At 36.5% G+C, this 21426-nt stretch overlaps 2 protein-coding genes across 2 annotated transcripts in view; both read left to right on the top strand.

The window, feature by feature from the left end:
• The window catches only part of LOC132698655 (ankyrin-2-like), a 25804-nt gene extending 22751 nt beyond the window's left edge, over positions 1 to 3053 (top strand). The window contains exons 7-9 of the mRNA XM_060664849.1: positions 534 to 695; positions 2204 to 2945; positions 2999 to 3053. Of these exons, the coding sequence (XP_060520832.1) occupies positions 534 to 695; positions 2204 to 2945; positions 2999 to 3053 (959 nt within the window). The remainder of the gene's footprint in view (positions 1 to 533; positions 696 to 2203; positions 2946 to 2998) is intronic.
• Positions 1733 to 20740, top strand: LOC132698656 (titin-like). Its single transcript, XM_060664850.1, has 2 exons — positions 1733 to 10344; positions 20723 to 20740. Exons 1-2 carry the CDS (start codon positions 3061 to 3063, stop codon positions 20738 to 20740), a joined length of 7302 nt encoding a protein of 2433 aa, XP_060520833.1. The 5' UTR covers positions 1733 to 3060.
• Positions 20741 to 21426: the final 686 nt, after the last annotated feature.

Below are 21426 nucleotides of genomic sequence, written 5' to 3' on the forward strand. Positions count from 1 at the left end.
GTGTAATAATAACTGAGATACCCCGCAATAACACTGAAAACGGGACACACTCTACATCAGAATATGGTCAAATAGTGAATTGTGACGAAAAGTGCAAAAAAAAATTGCCAAATGTATTTTGGGCCACCTACAGATATCATCAGAAGTTATTGACCGACGCTAAAAAAAAAATCTGTTTTGAACATTAAAACTTTTGAAAAAAAATTTGCTAATTATAGGGTTTTGGTCACAAAAATGGCAATCGACCCCACCGTACGGCGGCGCAGTCGTTCGTTAATTCCAATTCAAACTTGCACAACGTTTTCCAACTACACCCGACTATTTCGTATAAGCACTAGCAATTTCACTCCGCGCATTCGCAACCGAATCTCGCTTGACAAATCGTTTTTGCAAACTCCAGGAACTTTTCTACTTTACCGGAAAAACTAATCCAAACCGCTGTTTCGGATTTTTGCCGTCGTATATTGTGATTGTGTGCATGGACCTGCGTGGATTTCTCACTTGCCGGCCGTCTCATCGACGCGCACGCGCAGCTGAGCAATTCGCGCGGTTTCGAGTCATCCTAGCCGTCGGACATCTCGTAGCAAAGGCTACACGAAGGTCAGTAGCGTACTATAGACGGGGGAGGGACAAGGTCGACACTCACGCCGCTCGTAGGCGCCGCGTAACTGTCGACTCCGCCCCCCCATCCTTAGGTTAGTCGAGGCGCTAGTTTGAGCATATTATTTTCAAGATACTATATTATTGTTACCTTGCGAATTTGCTTAACGGATTATTTATTCACGACTGTAGGTGCTTACGTTGACTGCGGAATGACATTAGCTTAAAACGTATACCTATACTATAAATAGCTGTCGTATTCCTTCACCTTCGCCCCCCGCCTGCCCCGTCCAAAGATCGCTGTCCTCATATCATTTTTGTGCGAAAGGATGCCGCCGCAATGATTTATTTTCTGGGAGAACAGTGTTCGTAAGCCCGCCCCCGATTTGCTGCACACACGTTCAAACGAAACACACCTTATTATACCGAGTCGTTCGCACCGTACGGCAAGAAATATTGCGACCAAAATACAAGTTCTTCGAAAAGTTTTATTTTTTAGATGTGCTGGGGTCTATTATTAACTACTTTCATATTATATAGATTTTTTTTAATGGAATCCACCTTATATTATAGCATTTTTGGATTCTACTATCAGAATAAAACTTAATGATTTTTAAATACGTAATTATAGTTTGAATATCTCCAACGCTATAGAAGTATTTATTTAGATCTTATATCCCAACTCATCGTATATAAAACGTGCAAATTTTCATTCCCATCTAATAGAACGTCAGATTTAACCAAAAGAAGAGTGCATATTGCTATAATTGGAGAATGTCATCATCGTTTTTCCTTCAGTTTTATGTTATCTTTATTTAGTTTTTATTAGATATTTGGTTGATGTAGCCTCTTTGGTTTTAAACATGCAGCGACAACTTATACCTCTTTACAATAGAATTTATTACAAGACCATAATTTTGAGAAAGTACAAACAGTTTATTATAGGACATCCCATATAGGTATGGTCTGTTCATAGATATAAGAAAGTGACCAATTGCTTTTGAACGGATTATCCAAGGGTGGTCATTAACATACTATGCAACAAGATTATTACCTTAATTAATAATAATAACCTTGTTGCATTGTAAGTTAATGACCACTCTTGGATAATCCGTTCAAAAGAAATTGGTCACTTTCTTATCTCTATGAACAGATCATACACGCAGCATAGAAGCCTACCTTTGCTGATAATATATGATATGATAATACATCCATTTTTGAAGCGATGATGACAAAATATCGTTATAAATCTCATTTTAAACCAACAAGATCTAGCGGCCTTCAACAACCAACATGGCCGCTGATAGTTCCTCAGTTCGACAGGTTTCAGTGTGGATGTACCATTTCCAGTATTTTAGAAAATATGTTTCCCCGTAAATTATAAACTAAAGCCGCAACTTAAATACTTCTGAAGTAAATTATTTGATAAACGTTATTGAAACTCCTTGCGCTTTGGATACGAGACCAATTTGAAATAGACGCCCGATAGAAATACTTTTCGAAAACTTCGTATTTGAAGCGCAACGTTCCGCATAGCGCGAACAACCCGGTGCAAGAGCGCGACATTCCCTTCCGGCCCTTACTGGTTTTTTCCTCACGGCAGCCGCTAGCGCGTCCCCGCAAGATGACGACGACTCCCTAGATACCGACGGTTTCCGCGAAGACCGTTACCTTATAGAAACCCCCACGCCCGAGGGCAACGCGAAACCTCTCGACTCTCAAGAGGTCACCGCGTACGAGGACGCGTCTCGTTATTACCGGCACCACGCGGAACTCTTTGTCGGACAGAGGAAACGTCTCGCTTCCAGCGAAGACCTCGACGCGACCGATGTGATAGATAGTTTTGATACTACCTCAAATTTGTTGCCTTCCAAGTGTAGCGTAGATAAAAAGATAAGCGTAGAATTAGATAGTTTTAACAAAGAATTTACGTCGCCCGAAGAGAAAGGCGCGAAGGACTCGAAGAGACCGGAAGACTGGGAGAGGAAAGAGAGAAAGACTGTGGAGAGGCTGCACGGCGGCGCGGGCAAGGACAAAGTCGCGCCCGCCGACGAGGACGCGGTCTATTTGAAAACCACGCCGGATAATGTGACGGTCACCTTCAAAGAAGGGACCGGGTCGAACAGAATCCAGCAGGACAATAAGGAGTTGACGGCGAAGTCGACGAACACGGACGATGAATCAAGAAATAATTTAAATCGGGCGCACAAAGGCACGTCGCCTCTCGGCGATTTTAAGGGACACGAATTGCTTCCGAGCTCCAAGCCTACCCTGGAACTCATAATAGGGCGTAAAGAGGTGCGGACGAAGGACGCTTCGGCCTCGGCTGAAAGCCGTCTTACATTGTACGGTACCAAGGACGTGGAGATTTCGATCAAATCCCAATCGCACATCTCAGTCACTACGACGAAAAGAGACAAACACACGGGAACCGAAACGTCCGAAAAATTTGACGTCGGGATGACGACCACCGCCGGTACCGATAAGTTCGTGTCGTTCGACGACCCGGCGTCGAAGAAACGGGAAGAGACGGTGAACTTTTGCGGCACAAATCAGATTTTCACGTACGACACCTCCAAAGATTTGCAGGAGGTTTCGTCCGCGAGCGAAGACAGCGTGTCGCACCACGTGACGGATACGGGTATCTCGATAACCCGAGGCACCACCACCGAAACGTTGACGAGTATCGAGAGGCAACGACCCGGTACCATCGGCGGTATCCTCACCACCGGATTTATCTCGGAAACGGAAGAAGGAGAGTGCACGGACGCGGGTCTCAGCCCGATACAAGCCGACGAGCTGACTATCCAGGACCTGGACGAGGTCACCCATTATACGGAAACCGGCACCAGCCCGATCGAATTCCATGAGACGACGTCAGACGCCGGCACTCTCACCGATCAGGTGGATACCAAAGACGCAAGCAGTAGTCCCATAAAGTTGGACGATAGTCCGCCGTTATCCGCGACCGAAATGTTGAAAGACGAGGAAATCCTTTCCAAGAGGCGCGGATCCGGCGATGTGAAGGCAAAAATCAAACTGCTCGAAGAGCAGGCGAGCAAAGGGGGCTACAAGGAATTTAAACGGAGAAAGCGGGATGCGTTGGATTCGGAAGACGAGATATCGAGCATGAAAGAGGAGGAAGTGATGCACGGATCGACTGAGACGTTGGCCCAGATCGACGACGACGAGTACAGGCTAGAGTCGATCACCGAACAGATAGTTCAAGAAAGGGTGCACGATACATCCCTGGAAAGTTTCTCGGAACAGAAGGCCGTGGCGATCGCAACGCCGCCGAAACATGTCGGGAGAAAAATAGCGGAGCTTCAGAAAATTTTCTCCGTCGAATGTCACGAGCCCGATTCTCCTAAAACCGTTCCGAAGAAGACGGACGATGCAGAATCGAAACCCGTCACCAAGACGGATATACATTCTCCAGACGAAGATGTCGACATAATCGAAAAGCTTCGAAGCGTTAAAGACAAACGGAACATGTTTGAGGAGTTAATTTCGAGGTCTCAAGAGGGAACGCCCACCAAGAAGTCCAAGAGAGACAAACAACCGACGGTCGCCAAAGAATACACGGATGAGGAACTGAAAAGTTGTCTGGAGTCTATCGAGGACCAGATTGTCGTCGAGGAAGACAAACCTCCCAAGCCTGATAAAGCCGATAAACCGTGCAATATCGATTTCAACCCCGACGAGCCGAAAGTGCCTTGCAATGAACCCGTATGTATAAAAGTCCACGTGGAACACAAAATACCGACTCAGTCGGAAGCAGACGAGCCTAAAAACGTGCCTGAACAACAAGCGGATATCGACGAACCGGTAGAGATAATAAAAGAAGCTATAGTGGCCCATGCGACACTGGTTTCGACGATAGCTCTACCAGCAGAGGTGGTAACAAGCGACCAAGTATCTAAACTAATCGATGGTACGAAGAGAGTAACACCAAAATTATCTCCGCGTAAAACTCCTCCTCAAATGCTTAATATCGGCAACGCGGAAATGAAAATTCCTATAACAGAGTCCGAGGTGCAGAAAATTATGTCAGAAGTGTTGGAAGCGTCAAAGCAAATTAAGCAGGGAGTAAAGGAATTGAAGCCGGACCTGACGCCAACTCCGGAGGGCCAATTGCTGCAGGTCGTCACGCCTACGTCAGGCGAAAAAGCAAAGGATTTGGAGAAAATTGACGAGGAGTTGAAAGGCTTCGACCAAGCCAGTTTAGCAAAATACAACAAGGAAATGATGAATTTAAGGGAATCCGTCTCGAAAACGGCACGGAAAAACGAAGAAAGTAAAAAAATATCGAGTAAGATTGACGCAGACGGACGCATTGCAATGGCTAAAAAAATTAGTGATAAGCAGCAGGAAATTGACGAAAATAGAAGCGAAAGTGATAAAGATAGATTCGACTTTGAAGAAGACGAGCGAAGTCAGCAGAGTTTTTCAACAATGGGCCAAGTCAAAGTTGATGAAGAAGTAAAACAAAAACAAGACGATTATTCTGCACCGATTACAAAATTAAAAGAAACTTTGATAGGAAAGCAAGAAATTAAATCTCTTGCTGAAGAAAAAGGTATAATTTCTCCCCAAATTCCAACAAATAAACCTATAATAACCGATCACATAATAAAGTCTTCGGTGGATAAGTCTAAACATTTGAGTCCAGTTGAGATAGAAATTCAAAAAGATTATATTGGAGAAAAAATTGAAAATAAAATAATACCTGTAACAAAGTTAAGCTTTGTCCAAACGGACATTAAATTTTCTAATTCCAAAAGAATATCCGCAGCACAGGAAATAACTAAATTAAACCCCATAGAGGCAGAAAAACGAGAAATTAAATATCCTGCTGAAGAAAAAAAATCTGTTTCTCTAATAATACCCCTAGGTAAAGAAAAATTAGAAGATCACAAAATGAAATCACTTGTGCATAAACCTAAAGATTTGTGTCCGGTTGAGAAAGTAAGAGAAAAAGATGATATTGGAAATGAAATTATTCCTGCCTCAAAATTAAGCCCTGTTGAAAAGGACGTCAAATTAGATAGCTACGAAATAAAATTCCCAACCCAGGAAGATACTAAATTAAGCAAAATACAGGTGGAGAACTACCAAATTAAAGCACTTGCTGCTGAAGAAATTACAACTAACCCACTAATTCCTCTAGACAAAGAAAGACTCGAACACCAAATAAAATCTACTGTTGATGAACCTAAAGAAATGGGTCCGGTTGATAAAGTAGCTGGACAAAAAGATGTTAAAAGTAAAATTGTAGAGGAAATCATTTCAGTCTCTACAAAAAAGGATCTTGTATTTGACGAACACAAAATAAAATCGCCCATCCAGGAGGTTACTAAATTAAGACCAATGGAAGTAGAAAAACAAAAAATTAAATCTCTTTCTGATGGAAAAGTAGTAATGTCTCCAATAATTCCCCTGGATAAAGAAAAAATCCACGAACACAAACTAAAATCGCCTGTGGGTGAACCTAAAAAATTAAGTCCAGTTGAAAAAGTAGCTGGACAAGATGTTAAAAGTAAAATTGTAGAGGAAATCATTTCAGTCCCTGCAGAAAGGGATCTTAAATTTGAAGAACACAAAATAAAATCGCCAATCGAGGAGGTTACCCAATTAAGCGCAATTCATGTAGAAAAACAAGATATTAAAGCTCTAACTGAAGAAAAAGTGATATCTCCACTAATTCCAGAAGATAAAGAAAAAATGTACGATGACAAACTAAAATCACCGGTGGATGAACCTAAAGAATTTAGTCCAGTTGAAAAAGCAGCTGGACAAGAAGATGTTAAAAGTACTAAATTAAGGGCAATTCATGTAGAAAAACAAGATATTAAAGCTCTTACTGATGAAAAAGTTATAACTCCACTTATTCCAGAAGACAAAGAAAAAATACACGATCACAAACTAAAATCGCCTGTGGATGAACCTAAAGAATTGGTTCCAGTTGAAAAAGCAGATGGACAAGAATATGTTAAAAGTAAAATTGTAGAGGAAATCATTTCAGTCCCTTCAGAAAAGGATCTTAAATTTGAAGAACACAAAATAAAATCACCAATCCAGGAGGTTGCTAAATTAAGCCTAATTAATGTAGAAAAACAAGATATTAAAACTCTGACCCAAGAAAAAGTTACATCGCCACTAATTGCAGAAAATAAAGAAAAAATGTATAATCACAGAATAACATCGCCGATGGATGAACATAAAGAATTGAGTGCATTTGAAAAAGTAGCTGGACAAGAAGACATTAAAAGTAAAATTGTAGAGGAAATCATTTCAGTCCCTGCAGAAAAGGATCTTAAATTTGAAGAACACAAAATAAAATCGGCAATCCCGGAGGTTATTAAGTTAAGCCCAATTCATGTAGAAAAACAAGATACTAGTGCTCCTTCTGAAGTAAAAGCTTTGTCTCCACTAATTCCTGAAGATAAAGAAAAAATACTTGATCACAAACCAAAATCGCCGGTGGATCAACCTAAAGAATTGAGTCCAGTAGAAATAATAGCTGAACAGGAAGATGTTAAAAGCCATATTGTAGAGGAAATTATTTCAGTCCCTGCAGAAAAGGATCTTAAATTTGAAGAACACAAAATAAAATCTCCAATCCAGGAGATTACTAAATTAAGCCCAATTCATGTAGAAAAACAAGATATTAGTGCTCCTACTGAAGAAAAAGCTTTATCTCCACTAATTCCTGAAGATAAAGAAAAAATACATGATCGCAAACCAAAATCGGAGGTGGATCAACCTAAAGGATTGAGTCCAGTTGAAATAGTAGATGGACAAGAAGGCGTTAAAAGTAAAATTGTAGAGGAAATCATTTCAGTCCCTGCAGAAAAGGTTCTTAAATTTGACGAATACAAAATAGAATCGCCAATACAGGAGGTTACTAAATTAAGAAAAACCGATATTAGTACTCCTACTGAACAAAAGGCTATATCTCCACTAATTCCTGAAGATAAAGAAAAAATACATGAACACAAAGCAAAATCGAGGGTGGATCAACCTAAAGAATTGAGTCCAGTTGAAATAGTAGCTGGACAAGAAGATGTTAAAATTAAAATTGTAGAGGAAACAATTTCAGTCCCTCCAGAAAAGGATCTTAAATTTGAAGAACACAAAATAAAATCTCCAATCCAGGAGGTTACTAAATTAAGCCCAATTCATGTAGAAAAACAAGATATTAGCGCTCCTACTGAAGAAAAAGCTTTATCTCCACTAATTCCTGAAGACAAAGAAAAAATACATGATCACAAACCAAAATCGCCGGTGGATCAACCTAAAGAATTGAGTCCATTTGAAATAATAGCTGGACAGGAAGCTGTTAAAAGTAAAATTGTAAAGGAAATAATTTCAGTCCCTGCAGACAAGGATCTTAAATTTGAGGAACACAAAATAAAATCGCCAATCCAGGAGGTTGCTAAGTTAAGCCCAATTCATGTAGAAAAACAAGATATTAAAGCTCCTATTGAAGAAAAAGTTTTGTCTGCAGTAATTCCTCAAGGTATAGCAAAAATACACTATCACAAACCAAAATCGCCGGTGGATCAACCTAAAGAATTGAGTCCAGTTGATATAGTAGCTGGACAAGAATACATTAAAAGTAACATTGTAGAGGAAATCATTTCAGTCCCTGCAGAAAAGGATCTTAAATTTGAAGAACACAAAATAAAATCATCAATCCCGGAGGTTATTAAGTTAAGCCCAATTCATGTAGAAAAACAAGATATTAGTGCTCCTTCTGAAGTAAAAGCTTTGTCTCAACTAATTCCTGAAGATAAAGAAAAAATACTTGATCACAAACCAAAATCGCCGGTGGATCAACCTAAAGAATTGAGTACAGTAGAAATAATAGCTGGACAGGAAGATGTTAAAAGCCATAATGTTGAGGAAATCATTTCAGTCCCTGCAGAAAAGGATCTTAAGTTTGAAGAACACAAAATAAAATCTCCAATCCAGGAAGTTACTAAATTAAGCCCCATTCATGTAGAAAAACAAGATATTAAAGCTCCTACTGAAGAAAAAGTTGTGTCTCCAGTAATTCCGGAAGATAAAGAAAAAGTACATGATCACAAACAAAAATCGCAGGTGGATCAACCTAAAGAATTGAGTCCCGTTGAAATAGTAGCTGGACAAGAAGATGTTAAAAGCAAAATTGTAAAGGAAATCATTGCAGTCCCTGCAGAAAAGGATCTTAAATTTGAAGAGCACAAAATAAAATCTCTAAACCAGGAAGTTACTAAATTAAGCCCAATTCATGTAGAAAAACAAGATATTAAAGCTCCTACTGAAGAAAATGTTTTATCTCCATTAATTCCTGAAGATAAAGAAAAAATACATGATCACAAACCAAAATCGCCGGTGGATCAAAATAAAGAATTGACTCCAGTTGAAATAGTAGCTGGACAAGAAGATGTTAAAATTAAAATTGTAGAGGAAAACATTTCAGTCCCTGCAGAAAAGGATCTTAAATTTGAAGAACACAAAGTAAAATCTCCAATCCAGGAGGTTACTAAATTAAGCCCAATTCATGTAGAAAAACAAGATATTAAAGCTCCTACTGAAGAAAAAATTTTGTCTCCAGTAATTCCGGAAGATAAAGAAAAAATACATGATCACAAACCAAAATCGCAAATGGATCAACCTAAAGAATTGAGTGCAGTTGAAAAGGTAGCTGGACAAGAAGATGTTAAAAGCAAAATTGTAAAGGAAATCATTTCAGTCCCTGCAGAAAAGGATCTTAAATTTGAAGAGCACAAAATGAAATCTCCAATCCAGGAGGTTACTAAATTAAGCCCAATTCATGTAGAAAAAGAAGATATTAAAGCTCCTACTGAAGAAAAAGTTTTGTCTCCAGTAATTCCGGAAGATAAAGAAAAAATACATGATCACAAACCAAAATCGCAGGTGGATCAACCGAAAGAATTGAGTCCAGTTGAAATAGTAGCTGGACAAGAAGATGTTAAAAGCAAAATTGTAAAGGAAATCATTTCAGTCCCTGCAGAAAAGGATCTTAAATTTGAAGAGCATAAAATAAAATCTCCAATCCAGGAGGTTACTAAATTAAGCCCAATTCATGTAGAAAAACAAGATATTAAAGCTCCTACTGAAGAAAAAGTTTTGTCTCCAGTAATTCCTGAAGATAAAAAAAAAATACATGATCACAAACCAAAATCGCAAATGGATCAACCTAAAGAATTGAGTGCAGTTGAAAAGGTAGCTGGACAAGAAGATGTTAAAAGTAAAATGTTAAAGGAAGTCATTTCAGTCCCTGCAGAAAAGGATCTTAAATTTGAAGATCATAATATAAAATCTCCAATCCAAGAGGTTACTAACTTAAGGCCAATTTATGTAGGAAAACAAGATATTAGTGCTCCTACTGAAGAAAAAGCTTTGTCTCCACTAATTCCTGAAGATAAAGAAAAAATACATGATCACAAACTAAAATCGCCGATGGATCAACCTAAAGAATTGAGTCCAGGTGAAATAGTAGCTGGACAAGAAGATGTTAAAACTAAAATTGTAGAGGAAATCATTTCAGTCCCTGCAGAGAAGGATCTTAAATTTGAAGAACACAAAATAAAATCTCCAATCCAGGAGGTTACTAAATTAAGCCCAATTCATGTAGAAAAACAAGATATTAAAACTATTACTGAAGAAAAAGTTTTATCTCCACTAATTCCTGAAGATAAAGAAAAAATACACGATCATAAACTAAAATCGCCGGTAGATCATCCTAAAGAATTGAGTCCAGTTGAAATAGTAGCTGGACAAGAAGATGTTAAAACTAAAATTGTAGAGGAAATCATTTCAGTCCCTGCAGAAAAGGATCTTAAATTTGAAGAACACAAAATAAAATCGCCAATCCAGGACGTTACTAAATTAAGCCCAATTCATGTAGAAAAACAAGATATTAAAGCTCCTACTGAAGAAAAAGTTTTGTCTCCAGTCATTCCTGAGGGTATAGCAAAAATACATGATCACAAACCAAAATCGCCGGTGGATCAACTTAAAAAATTGAGTCCAGTTGAAATAGTAGCTGCACAAGAGGATGTTAAAAGTAAAATGGTAAAGGAAGTCATTTCAGTCCTTGCAGAAAAGGATCTTAAATTTGAAGATCATAAAATAAAATGTCCAATCCAAGAGGTTACTAAGTTAAGCCCAATTCATCTAGAAAAACAAGATATTAGTGCTCCAACTGAAGAAAAGGTTTTGTCTCCACTAATTCCTGAAGATAAAGAAAAAATACACGATCACAAACTAAAATCGCCTGTGGATCAACCTAAAGAATTGAGTCCAGTTGAAATAGTAGCTGGACAGGAAGATGTTAAATCTAAAATTGTAGAGGAAATCATTTCAGTCCCTGCAGAGAAGGATCTTAAATTTGAAGAAGACAAAATAAAATTTCCAAACCAGGAGGGTACTAAATTAAGCCCAATTCATGTAGAAAGACAAGATATTAAAACTATTACTGAAGAAAAAGTTTTATCTCCGCTAATTCCTGAAGATAAAGAAAAAATACACTATCACAAACTAAAATCGCCTGTAGATCAACCTAAAGAATTGAGTCCAGTTGAAATGATAGCTGGACAAGAAGATGTTAAAAGTAAAATTGTAGAGAAAATCATTTCTGTCACTGCAGAAATGGATCTTAAATTTGAAGAACACAAAATAAAATCTCCAATCCAAGAGGTTACTAAGTTAAGCCCAATTCATGTAGAAAAACAAGATGTTAGTGCTCCTACTGAAGAAAAAGTTTTGTCTCCAGTCATTCCTGAGGGTATAGCAAAAATACATGATCACAAACCAAAATCGCCGGTGGATCAACCTAAAGAATTGAGTCCAGTTGAAATAGCAGCTGGACAAGAAGATGTTAAAACTAAAATTGTAGAGGAAATCATTTCTGTCACTGCAGAAATGGATCTTAAATTTGAAGAACACAAAATAAAATCTCCAATCCAGGAGGTTACTAAATTAAGCCCAATTCATGTAGAAAAACAAGATATTAAAGCTCCTACTGAAGAAAAAGTTTTGTCTCCAGTCATTCCTGAGGGTATAGCAAAAATACATGATCACAAACCAAAATCGCCGGTGGATCAACCTAAAGAATTGAGTCCAGTTGAAATGATAGCTGGACAAGAAGATGTTAAAAGTAAAATTGTAAAGGAAATCATTTCAGTCCCTGCAGAAAAGGATCTTAAATTTGAAGAACACAAAATAAAATCGCCAATCCAGGACGTTACTAAATTAAGCCCAATTCATGTAGAAAAACAAGATATTAAAGCTCCTACTGAAGAAAAAGTTTTGTCTCCACTCATTCCTGAGGCTATAGCAAAAATACATGATCACAAACCAAAATCGCCGGTGGATCAACTTAAAGAATTGAGTCCAGTTGAAATAGTAGCTGGACAAGAAGATGTTAAAAGTAAAATTGTAGAGGAAATCATTTCAGTCCCTGCAGAAAAGGATCTTAAATTTGAAGAACACAAAATAAAATCGCCAATCCAGGACGTTACTAAATTAAGCCCAATTCATGTAGAAAAACAAGATATTAAAGCTCCTGCTGAAGAAAAAGTTTTGTCTCCAGTCATTCCTGAGGGTATAGCAAAAATACATGATCACAAACCAAAATCGCCGCTGGATCAACCTAAAGAATTGAGTCCAGTTGAAATGATAGATGGACAAGAAGATGTTAAAAGTAAAATTGTAGAGGAAATCATTTCAGTCCCTGCAGAAAAGGACCTTAATTTTGAAGAACACAAAATAAAATCTCCAATCCAGGAGGTTACTAAATTAAGCCCAATTCATGTAGAAAAACAAGATATTAAAGCTCCTACTGAAGAAAAAGTTTTGTCTCCAGTCATTCCTGAGGGTATAGCAAAAATACATGATCACAAACCAAAATCGCCGGTGGATCAACCTAAAGAATTGAGTCCAGTTGAAATGATAGATGGACAAGAAGATGTTAAAAGAAAAATTGTAGAGGAAATCATTTCAGTCCCTGCAGAAAAGGACCATAAATTTGAAGAACACAAAATAAAATTGCCAATCCAGGACGTTACTAAATTAAGCCCAATTGATGTAGAAAATCAAGATATTAAAGCTCCTACTGAAGAAAAAGTTTTGTCTCCAGTCATTCCTGAGGGTATAGCAAAAATACATGATCACAAACCAAAATCGCCGGTGGATCAACCTAAAGAATTGAGTCCAGTTGAAATGATAGCTGGACAAGAAGATGTTAAAAGTAAAATTGTAGAGGAAATCATTTCAGTCCCTGCAGAAAAGGATCTTAAATTTGAAGAACACAAAATAAAATCGCCAATCCAGGACGTTACTAAATTAAGCCCAATTCATGTAGAAAAACAAGATATTAAAGCTCCTACTGAAGAAAAAGTTTTGTCTCCAGCCATTCCTGAGGGTATAGCAAAAATACATGATCACAAACCAAAATCGCCGGTGGATCAACTTAAAGAATTGAGTCCAGTTGAAATAGTAGCTGGACAAGAGGATGTTAAAAGTAAAATGGTAAAGGAAGTCATTTCAGTCCCTGCAGAAAAGGATCTTAAATTTCAAGATCATCAAATAAAATCTCCAATCCAAGAGGTTACTAAGTTAAGCCCAATTCATGTAGGAAAACAAGATATTAGTGCTCCTACTGAAGAAAAAGCTTTGTCTCCACTAATTCCTGAAGATAAAGAAAAAATACATGATCACAAACTAAAATCGCCGATGGATCAACCTAAAGAATTGAGTCCAGGTGAAATAGTAGCTGGACAAGAAGATGTTAAAACTAAAATTGTAGAGGAAATCATTTCAGTCCCTGCAGAGAAGGATCTTAAATTTGAAGAAGGCAAAATAAAATCTCCAATCCAGGAGGTTACTAAATTAAGCCCAATTCATGTAGAAAAACAATATATTAAAACTATTACTGAAGAAAAGGTTTTATCTCCACTAATTCCTGAAGATAAAGAAAAAATACACGATCACAAACTAAAATCGCCGGTAGATCAACCTAAAGAATTGAGTCCAGTTGAAATGATAGCTGGACAAGAAGATGTTAAAAGTAAAATTGTAGAGGAAATCATTTCTGTCACTGCAGAAATGGATCTTAAATTTGAAGAACACAAAATAAAATCTCCAATCCAGGAGGTTACTAAATTAAGCCCAATTCATGTAGAAAAACAAGATATTAAAGCTCCTACTGAAGAAAAAGTTTTGTCTCCAGTCATTCCTGAGGGTATAGCAAAAATACATGATCACAAACCAAAATCGCCGGTGGATCAACCTAAAGAATTGAGTCCAGTTGAAATGATAGCTGGACAAGAAGATGTTAAAAGTAAAATTGTAGAGGAAATCATTTCAGTCCCTGCAGAAAAGGATCTTAAATTTGAAGAACACAAAATAAAATCGCCAATCCAGGACGTTACTAAATTAAGCCCAATTCATGTAGAAAAACAAGATATTAAAGCTCCTACTGAAGAAAAAGTTTTGTCTCCAGCCATTCCTGAGGGTATAGCAAAAATACATGATCACAAACCAAAATCGCCGGTGGATCAACTTAAAGAATTGAGTCCAGTTGAAATAGTAGCTGGACAAGAGGATGTTAAAAGTAAAATGGTAAAGGAAGTCATTTCAGTCCCTGCAGAAAAGGATCTTAAATTTCAAGATCATCAAATAAAATCTCCAATCCAAGAGGTTACTAAGTTAAGCCCAATTCATGTAGGAAAACAAGATATTAGTGCTCCTACTGAAGAAAAAGCTTTGTCTCCACTAATTCCTGAAGATAAAGAAAAAATACATGATCACAAACTAAAATCGCCGATGGATCAACCTAAAGAATTGAGTCCAGGTGAAATAGTAGCTGGACAAGAAGATGTTAAAACTAAAATTGTAGAGGAAATCATTTCAGTCCCTGCAGAGAAGGATCTTAAATTTGAAGAAGGCAAAATAAAATCTCCAATCCAGGAGGTTACTAAATTAAGCCCAATTCATGTAGAAAAACAATATATTAAAACTATTACTGAAGAAAAGGTTTTATCTCCACTAATTCCTGAAGATAAAGAAAAAATACACGATCACAAACTAAAATCGCCGGTAGATCAACCTAAAGAATTGAGTCCAGTTGAAATGATAGCTGGACAAGAAGATGTTAAAAGTAAAATTGTAGAGGAAATCATTTCTGTCACTGCAGAAATGGATCTTAAATTTGAAGAACACAAAATAAAATCTCCAATCCAGGAGGTTACTAAATTAAGCCCAATTCATGTAGAAAAACAAGATATTAAAGCTCCTACTGAAGAAAAAGCTTTGTCTCCAGTCATTCCTGAGGGTATAGCAAAAATACATGATCACAAACCAAAATCGCCGGTGGATCAACCTAAAGAATTGAGTCCAGTTGAAATGATAGCTGGACAAGAAGATGTTAAAAGTAAAATTGTAGAGGAAATCATTTCAGTCCCTGCAGAAAAGGATCTTAAATTTGAAGAACACAAAATAAAATCGCCAATCCAGGACGTTACTAAATTAAGCCCAATTCATGTAGAAAAACAAGATATTAAAGCTCCTACTGAAGAAAAAGTTTTGTCTCCAGCCATTCCTGAGGGTATAGCAAAAATACATGATCACAAACCAAAATCGCCGGTGGATCAACTTAAAGAATTGAGTCCAGTTGAAATAGTAGCTGGACAAGAGGATGTTAAAAGTAAAATGGTAAAGGAAGTCATTTCAGTCCCTGCAGAAAAGGATCTTAAATTTCAAGATCATCAAATAAAATCTCCAATCCAAGAGGTTACTAAGTTAAGCCCAATTCATGTAGGAAAACAAGATATTAGTGCTCCTACTGAAGAAAAAGCTTTGTCTCCACTAATTCCTGAAGATAAAGAAAAAATACATGATCACAAACTAAAATCGCCGATGGATCAACCTAAAGAATTGAGTCCAGGTGAAATAGTAGCTGGACAAGAAGATGTTAAAACTAAAATTGTAGAGGAAATCATTTCAGTCCCTGCAGAGAAGGATCTTAAATTTGAAGAAGACAAAATAAAATCTCCAATCCAGGAGGTTACTAAATTAAGCCCAATTCATGTAGAAAAACAATATATTAAAACTATTACTGAAGAAAAAGTTTTATCTCCACTAATTCCTGAAGATAAAGAAAAAATACACGATCACAAACTAAAATCGCCGGTAGATCAACCTAAAGAATTGAGTCCAGTTGAAATGATAGCTGGACAAGAAGATGTTAAAAGTAAAATTGTAGAGGAAATCAATTCTGTCACTGCAGAAATGGATCTTAAATTTGAAGAACACAAAATAAAATCTCCAATCCAGGAGGTTACTAAATTAAGCCCAATTCATGTAGAAAAACAAGATATTAAAGCCCCTACTGAAGAAAAAGTTTTGTCTCCAGTCATTCCTGAGGGTATAGCAAAAATACATGATCACAAACCAAAATCGCCGGTGGATCAACCTAAAGAATTGAGTCCAGTTGAAATGATAGATGGACAAGAAGATGTTAAAAGTAAAATTGTAGAGGAAATCATTTCTGTCACTGCAGAAATGGATCTTAAATTTGAAGAACACAAAATAAAATCTCCAATCCAGGAGGTTACTAAATTAAGCCCAATTCATATAGAAAAACAAGATATTAAAGCTCCTACTGAAGAAAAAGTTTTGTCTCCAGTCATTCCTGAGGGTATTGCAAAAATACATGATCACAAACCAAAATCGCCGGTGGATCAACTTAAAGAATTGAGTCCAGTTGAAATAGTAGCTGGACAAGAGGGTGTTAAAAGTAAAATGGTAAAGGAAGTCATTTCAGTCACTGCAGAAAAGGATCTTAAATTTGAAGATCATAAAATAAATTCTCCAATCCAAGAGGTTACTAAGTTAAGCCCAATTCATGTAGGAAAACAAGATATTAGTGCTCCTACTGAAGAAAAAGCTTTGTCTCCACTAATTCCTGAAGATAAAGAAAAAATACATGATCACAAACTAAAATCGCCGATGGATCAACCTAAAGAATTGAGTCCAGGTGAAATAGTAGCTGGACAAGAAGATGTTAAAACTAAAATTGTAGAGGAAATCATTTCAGTCCCTGCAGAGAAGGATCTTAAATTTGAAGAACACAAAATAAAATCTCCAATCCAGGAGGTTACTAAATTAAGCCCAATTCATGTAGAAAAACAAGATATTAAAACTATTACTGAAGAAAAAGTTTTATCTCCACTAATTCCTGAAGATAAAGAAAAAATACACGATCACAAACTAAAATCGCCGGTGGATCAACCAAAAGAATTGAGTCCAGTTGAAATTGTAGCTGGACAAGAAGATGTTAAAACTAAAATTGTAGAGGAAATCATTTCAGTCCCCGCAGAAAAGGATCTTAAATTTGAAGAACACAAACTAAAATCGCCAATCCAGGACGTTACTAAATTAAGCCCAATTCATGTAGAAAAACAAGATATTAAAGGTCCTACTGAAGAAAAAGTTTTGTCTCCAGTCATTCCTGAGGGTATAGCAAAAATACATGATCACAAACCAAAATCGCCGGTGGATCAACTTAAAGAATTGAGTCCAGTTGAAATAGTAGCTGGACAAGAGGGTGTTAAAAGTAAAATGGTAAAGGAAGTCATTTCAGTCCCTGCAGAAAAGGATCTTAAATTTGAAGATCATAAAATAAAATCTCCAATCCAAGAGGTTACTAAGTTAAGCCCAATTCATGTAGGAAAACAAGATATTAGTGCTCCTACTGAAGAAAAAGCTTTGTCTCCACTAATTCCTGAAGATAAAGAAAAAATACATGATCACAAACTAAAATCGCCGATGGATCAACCTAAAGAATTGAGTCCAGGTGAAACAGTAGCTGGACAAGAAGATGTTAAAACTAAAATTGTAGAGGAAATCATTTCAGTCCCTGCAGAGAAGGATCTTAAATTTGAAGAACACAAAATAAAATCTCCAATCCAGGAGGTTACTAAATTAAGCCCAATTCATGTAGAAAAACAAGATATTAAAACTATTACTGAAGAAAAAGTTTTATCTCCACTAATTCCTGAAGATAAAGAAAAAATACACGATCACAAACTAAAATCGCCGGTAGATCATCCTAAAGAATTGAGTCCAGTTGAAATAGTAGCTGGACAAGAAGATGTTAAAACTAAAATTGTAGAGGAAATTATTTCAGTACCTGCAGAAAAGGATCTTAAATTTGAAGATCACAAAATAAAATCTCCAATCCAAGAGGTTACTAGGTTAAGCCCAATTCATGTAGAAAAACAAGATATTAGTGCTCGTATTGAAGATAAAGCTTGGTCTCCACTAATTCCTGAAGATAAAGAAAAAATACACGATCACAAACCAAAATCGCCGGTGGATCAATCTAAAGAATTCAGTCCAGTTGAAATAGTAGCTGGACAAGAAGATGTTAAAACTAAAATTGTAGACGATATCATTTCAGTCCCTGCAGAGAAGGATCTTAAATTTGAAGAACACAAAATAAAATCTCCAATCCAGCAGGTTACTAAATTAAGCCCATTTCATGTAGAAAAACAAGATATTAAAGCTCCTACTGAAGAAAAAGGTTTGTCTGAAGTAATTCCTGAAGATAAAGAAAAAATACATGATCACAAACCAAAGTCGCCGGAGGATCAACCTAAAGAATTGAGACTAATTGATATAGTAGGTGGACAAGAAGACGTTAAAAGTAAAATTGTAGAGGAAATCATTTCAGTTCCTGCAGAGAAGGATCTTAAATTTGAAGAACACAAAATAAAATCTCCAATCCAGCAGGTTACTAAATTAAGCCCATTTCATGTAGAAAAACAAGATATTAAAGCTCCTACTGAAGAAAAAGGTTTGTCTGCAGTAATTCCTGAAGATAAAGAAAAAATACATGATCACAAACCAAAGTCGCCGGAAGATCAACCTAAAGAATTGAGACCAATTGATATAGTAGGTGGACAAGAAGACGTTAAAAGTAAAATTGTAGAGGAAATCATTTCAGTTCCTGCAGAGAAGGATCTTAAATTTGAAGAACACAAAATAAAATCTCCAATGCAGGAGGTTACTAAATTAAGCCCAATTCATGTAGGAAAACAAGATATTAGTTCTCCTACTGAAGAAAAAGCTTTGTCTCCACTAATTCCTGAAGATAAAGAAAAAATACACGATCACAAACTAAAATCGCCGGTGGATCAACCTAAAGAATTGAATCCAGTTGAAATAGTAGCTGGACAAGAAGATGTTAAATCTAAAATTGTAGAGGAAATCATTTCAGTCCCTGCAGAAAAGGATCATAGATTTGACGAAAACAAAATAAAATCGCCAATCCAAGAAGTTACTAAGTTAAGCCCAATTCATGTAGAAAAACAAGATATTAGTGCTCCAACTGAAGAAAAGGTTTTGTCTCCACTAATTCCTGAAGATATAGAAAAAATACACGATCACAAACTAAAATCGCCCGTGGATCAACCTAAAGAATTGAGTCCAGTTGAAATAGTAGCTGGACAAGAAGATGTTAAAACTAAAATTGTAGAGGAAATCATTTCTGTCACTGCAGAAATGGATCTTAAATTTGAAGAACACAAAATAAAATCTCGAATCCAGGAGGTTACTAAATTCAGCCCAATTCATGTAGAAAAACAAGATATTAAAGCTCCTACTGAAGAAAAAGTTTTGTCTCCAGTCATTCCTGAGGGTATAGCAAAAATACATGATCACAAAACCAAATCGCCGGTGGATCAACCTAAAGAATTGAGTCCAGTTGAAATAGTAGCTGGACAAGAGGATGTTAAAAGTAAAATGGTAAAGGAAATCATTTCAGTCCCTGCAGAAAAGGATCTTAAATTTGAAGATCATAAAATAAAATCTCCAATCCAAGAGGTTACTAAGTTAAGCCCAATTCATGTAGGAAAACAAGATATTAGTGCTCCTACTGAAGAAAAAGCTTTGTCTCCACTAATTCCTGAAGATAAACAAAAAATACATGATCACAAACTAAAATCGCCCATGGATCAATCTAAAGAATTGAGTCCAGGTGAAATAGTAGCTGGACAAGAAGATGTTAAAACTAAAATTTTAGAGGAAATCATTTCAGTCCCTGCAGAGAAGGATCTTAAATTTGAAGAAGACAAAATAAAATCTCCAATCCAGGAGGTTACTAAATTAAGCCCAATTCATGTAGAAAAACAAGATATTAAAACTATTACTGAAGAAAAAGTTTTATCTCCACTAATTCCTGAAGATAAAGAAAAAATACACGATCACAAACTAAAATCGCCGGTGGATCAACCTAAAGAATTGAGTCCAGTTGAAATAGTAGCTGGACAAGAAGATGTTAAAACTAAAATTGTAGAGGAAATCATTTCAGTCCCTGCAGAAAAGGATCTTAAATTTGAAGAACACAAACTAAAATCGCCAATCCAGGACGTTACTAAATTAAGCCCAATTCATGTAGAAAAACAAGATATTAAAGCTCCTACTGAAGAAAAAGTTTTGTCTCCAGTCATTCCTGAGGGTATAGCAAAAATATATGATCACAAACCAAAATCGCCGGTGGATCAACTTAAAGAATTGAGTCCAGTTGAAATAGTAGCTGGACAAGAGGGTGTTAAAAGTAAAATGGTAAAGGAAGTCATTTCAGTCCCTGCAGAAAAGGATCTTAAATTTGAAGATCATAAAATAAAATCTCCAATCCAAGAGGTTACTAAGTTAAGCCCAATTCATGTAGGAAAACAAGATATTAGTGCTCCTACTGAAGAAAAAGCTTTGTCTCCACTAATTCCTGAAGATAAAGAAAAAATACATGATCACAAACTAAAATCGCCGATGGATCAACCTAGAGAATTGAGTCCAGGTGAAATAGTAGCTGGACAAGAAGATGTTAAAACTAAAATTGTAGAGGAAATCATTTCAGTCCCTGCAGAGAAGGATCTTAAATTTGAAGAACACAAAATAAAATCTCCAATCCAGGAGGTTACTAAATTAAGCCCAATTCATATAGAAAAACAAGATATTAAAACTATTACTGAAGAAAAAGTTTTATCTCCACTAATTCCTGAAGATAAAGAAAAAATACTCGATCACAAACTAAAATCGCCGGTAGATCATCCTAAAGAATTGAGTCCAGTTGAAATAGTAGCTGGACAAGAAGATGTTAAAACTGAAATTGTTGAGGAAATCATTTCAGTCCCTGCAGAAAAGGATCTTAAATTTGAAGAACACAAAATAAAATCGCCAATCCTGGACGTTACTAAATTAAGCCCAATTCATGTAGAACAACAAGATATTAAAGCTCCTACTGAAGAAAAAGTTTTGTCTCCAGTCATTCCTGAGGGTATAGCAAAAATACATGATCACAAACCAAAATCGCGGGTGTATCAACCTAAAGAATTGAGTCCAGTTGAAATGATAGCTGGACAAGAAGATGTTAAAACTAAAATTGTAGAGGAAATCATTTCAGTCCCTGCAGAGAAGGATCTTAAATTTGAAGAAGACAAAATAAAATCTCCAATCCAGGAGGTTACTAAATTAAGCCCAATTCATGTAGAAAAACAAGATATTAAAACTATTACTGAAGAAAAAGTTTTATCTCCACTAATTCCTGAAGATAAAGAAAAAATACACGATCACAAACTAAAATCGCCGGTGGATCATCCTAAAGAATTGAGTCCAGTTGAAATAGTAGCTGGACAAGAAGATGTTAAAACTAAAATTGTAGAGGAAATCATTTCAGTCCCTGCAGAAAAGGATCTTAAATTTGAAGAACACAAACTAAAATCGCCAATCCAGGACGTTACTAAATTAAGC

Source organism: Cylas formicarius, unplaced genomic scaffold (genome assembly GCF_029955315.1).
Source record: "Cylas formicarius isolate icCylForm1 unplaced genomic scaffold, icCylForm1.1 PGA_scaffold_2__14_contigs__length_35257938, whole genome shotgun sequence".
NCBI lineage: Eukaryota > Metazoa > Arthropoda > Insecta > Coleoptera > Brentidae > Cylas > Cylas formicarius.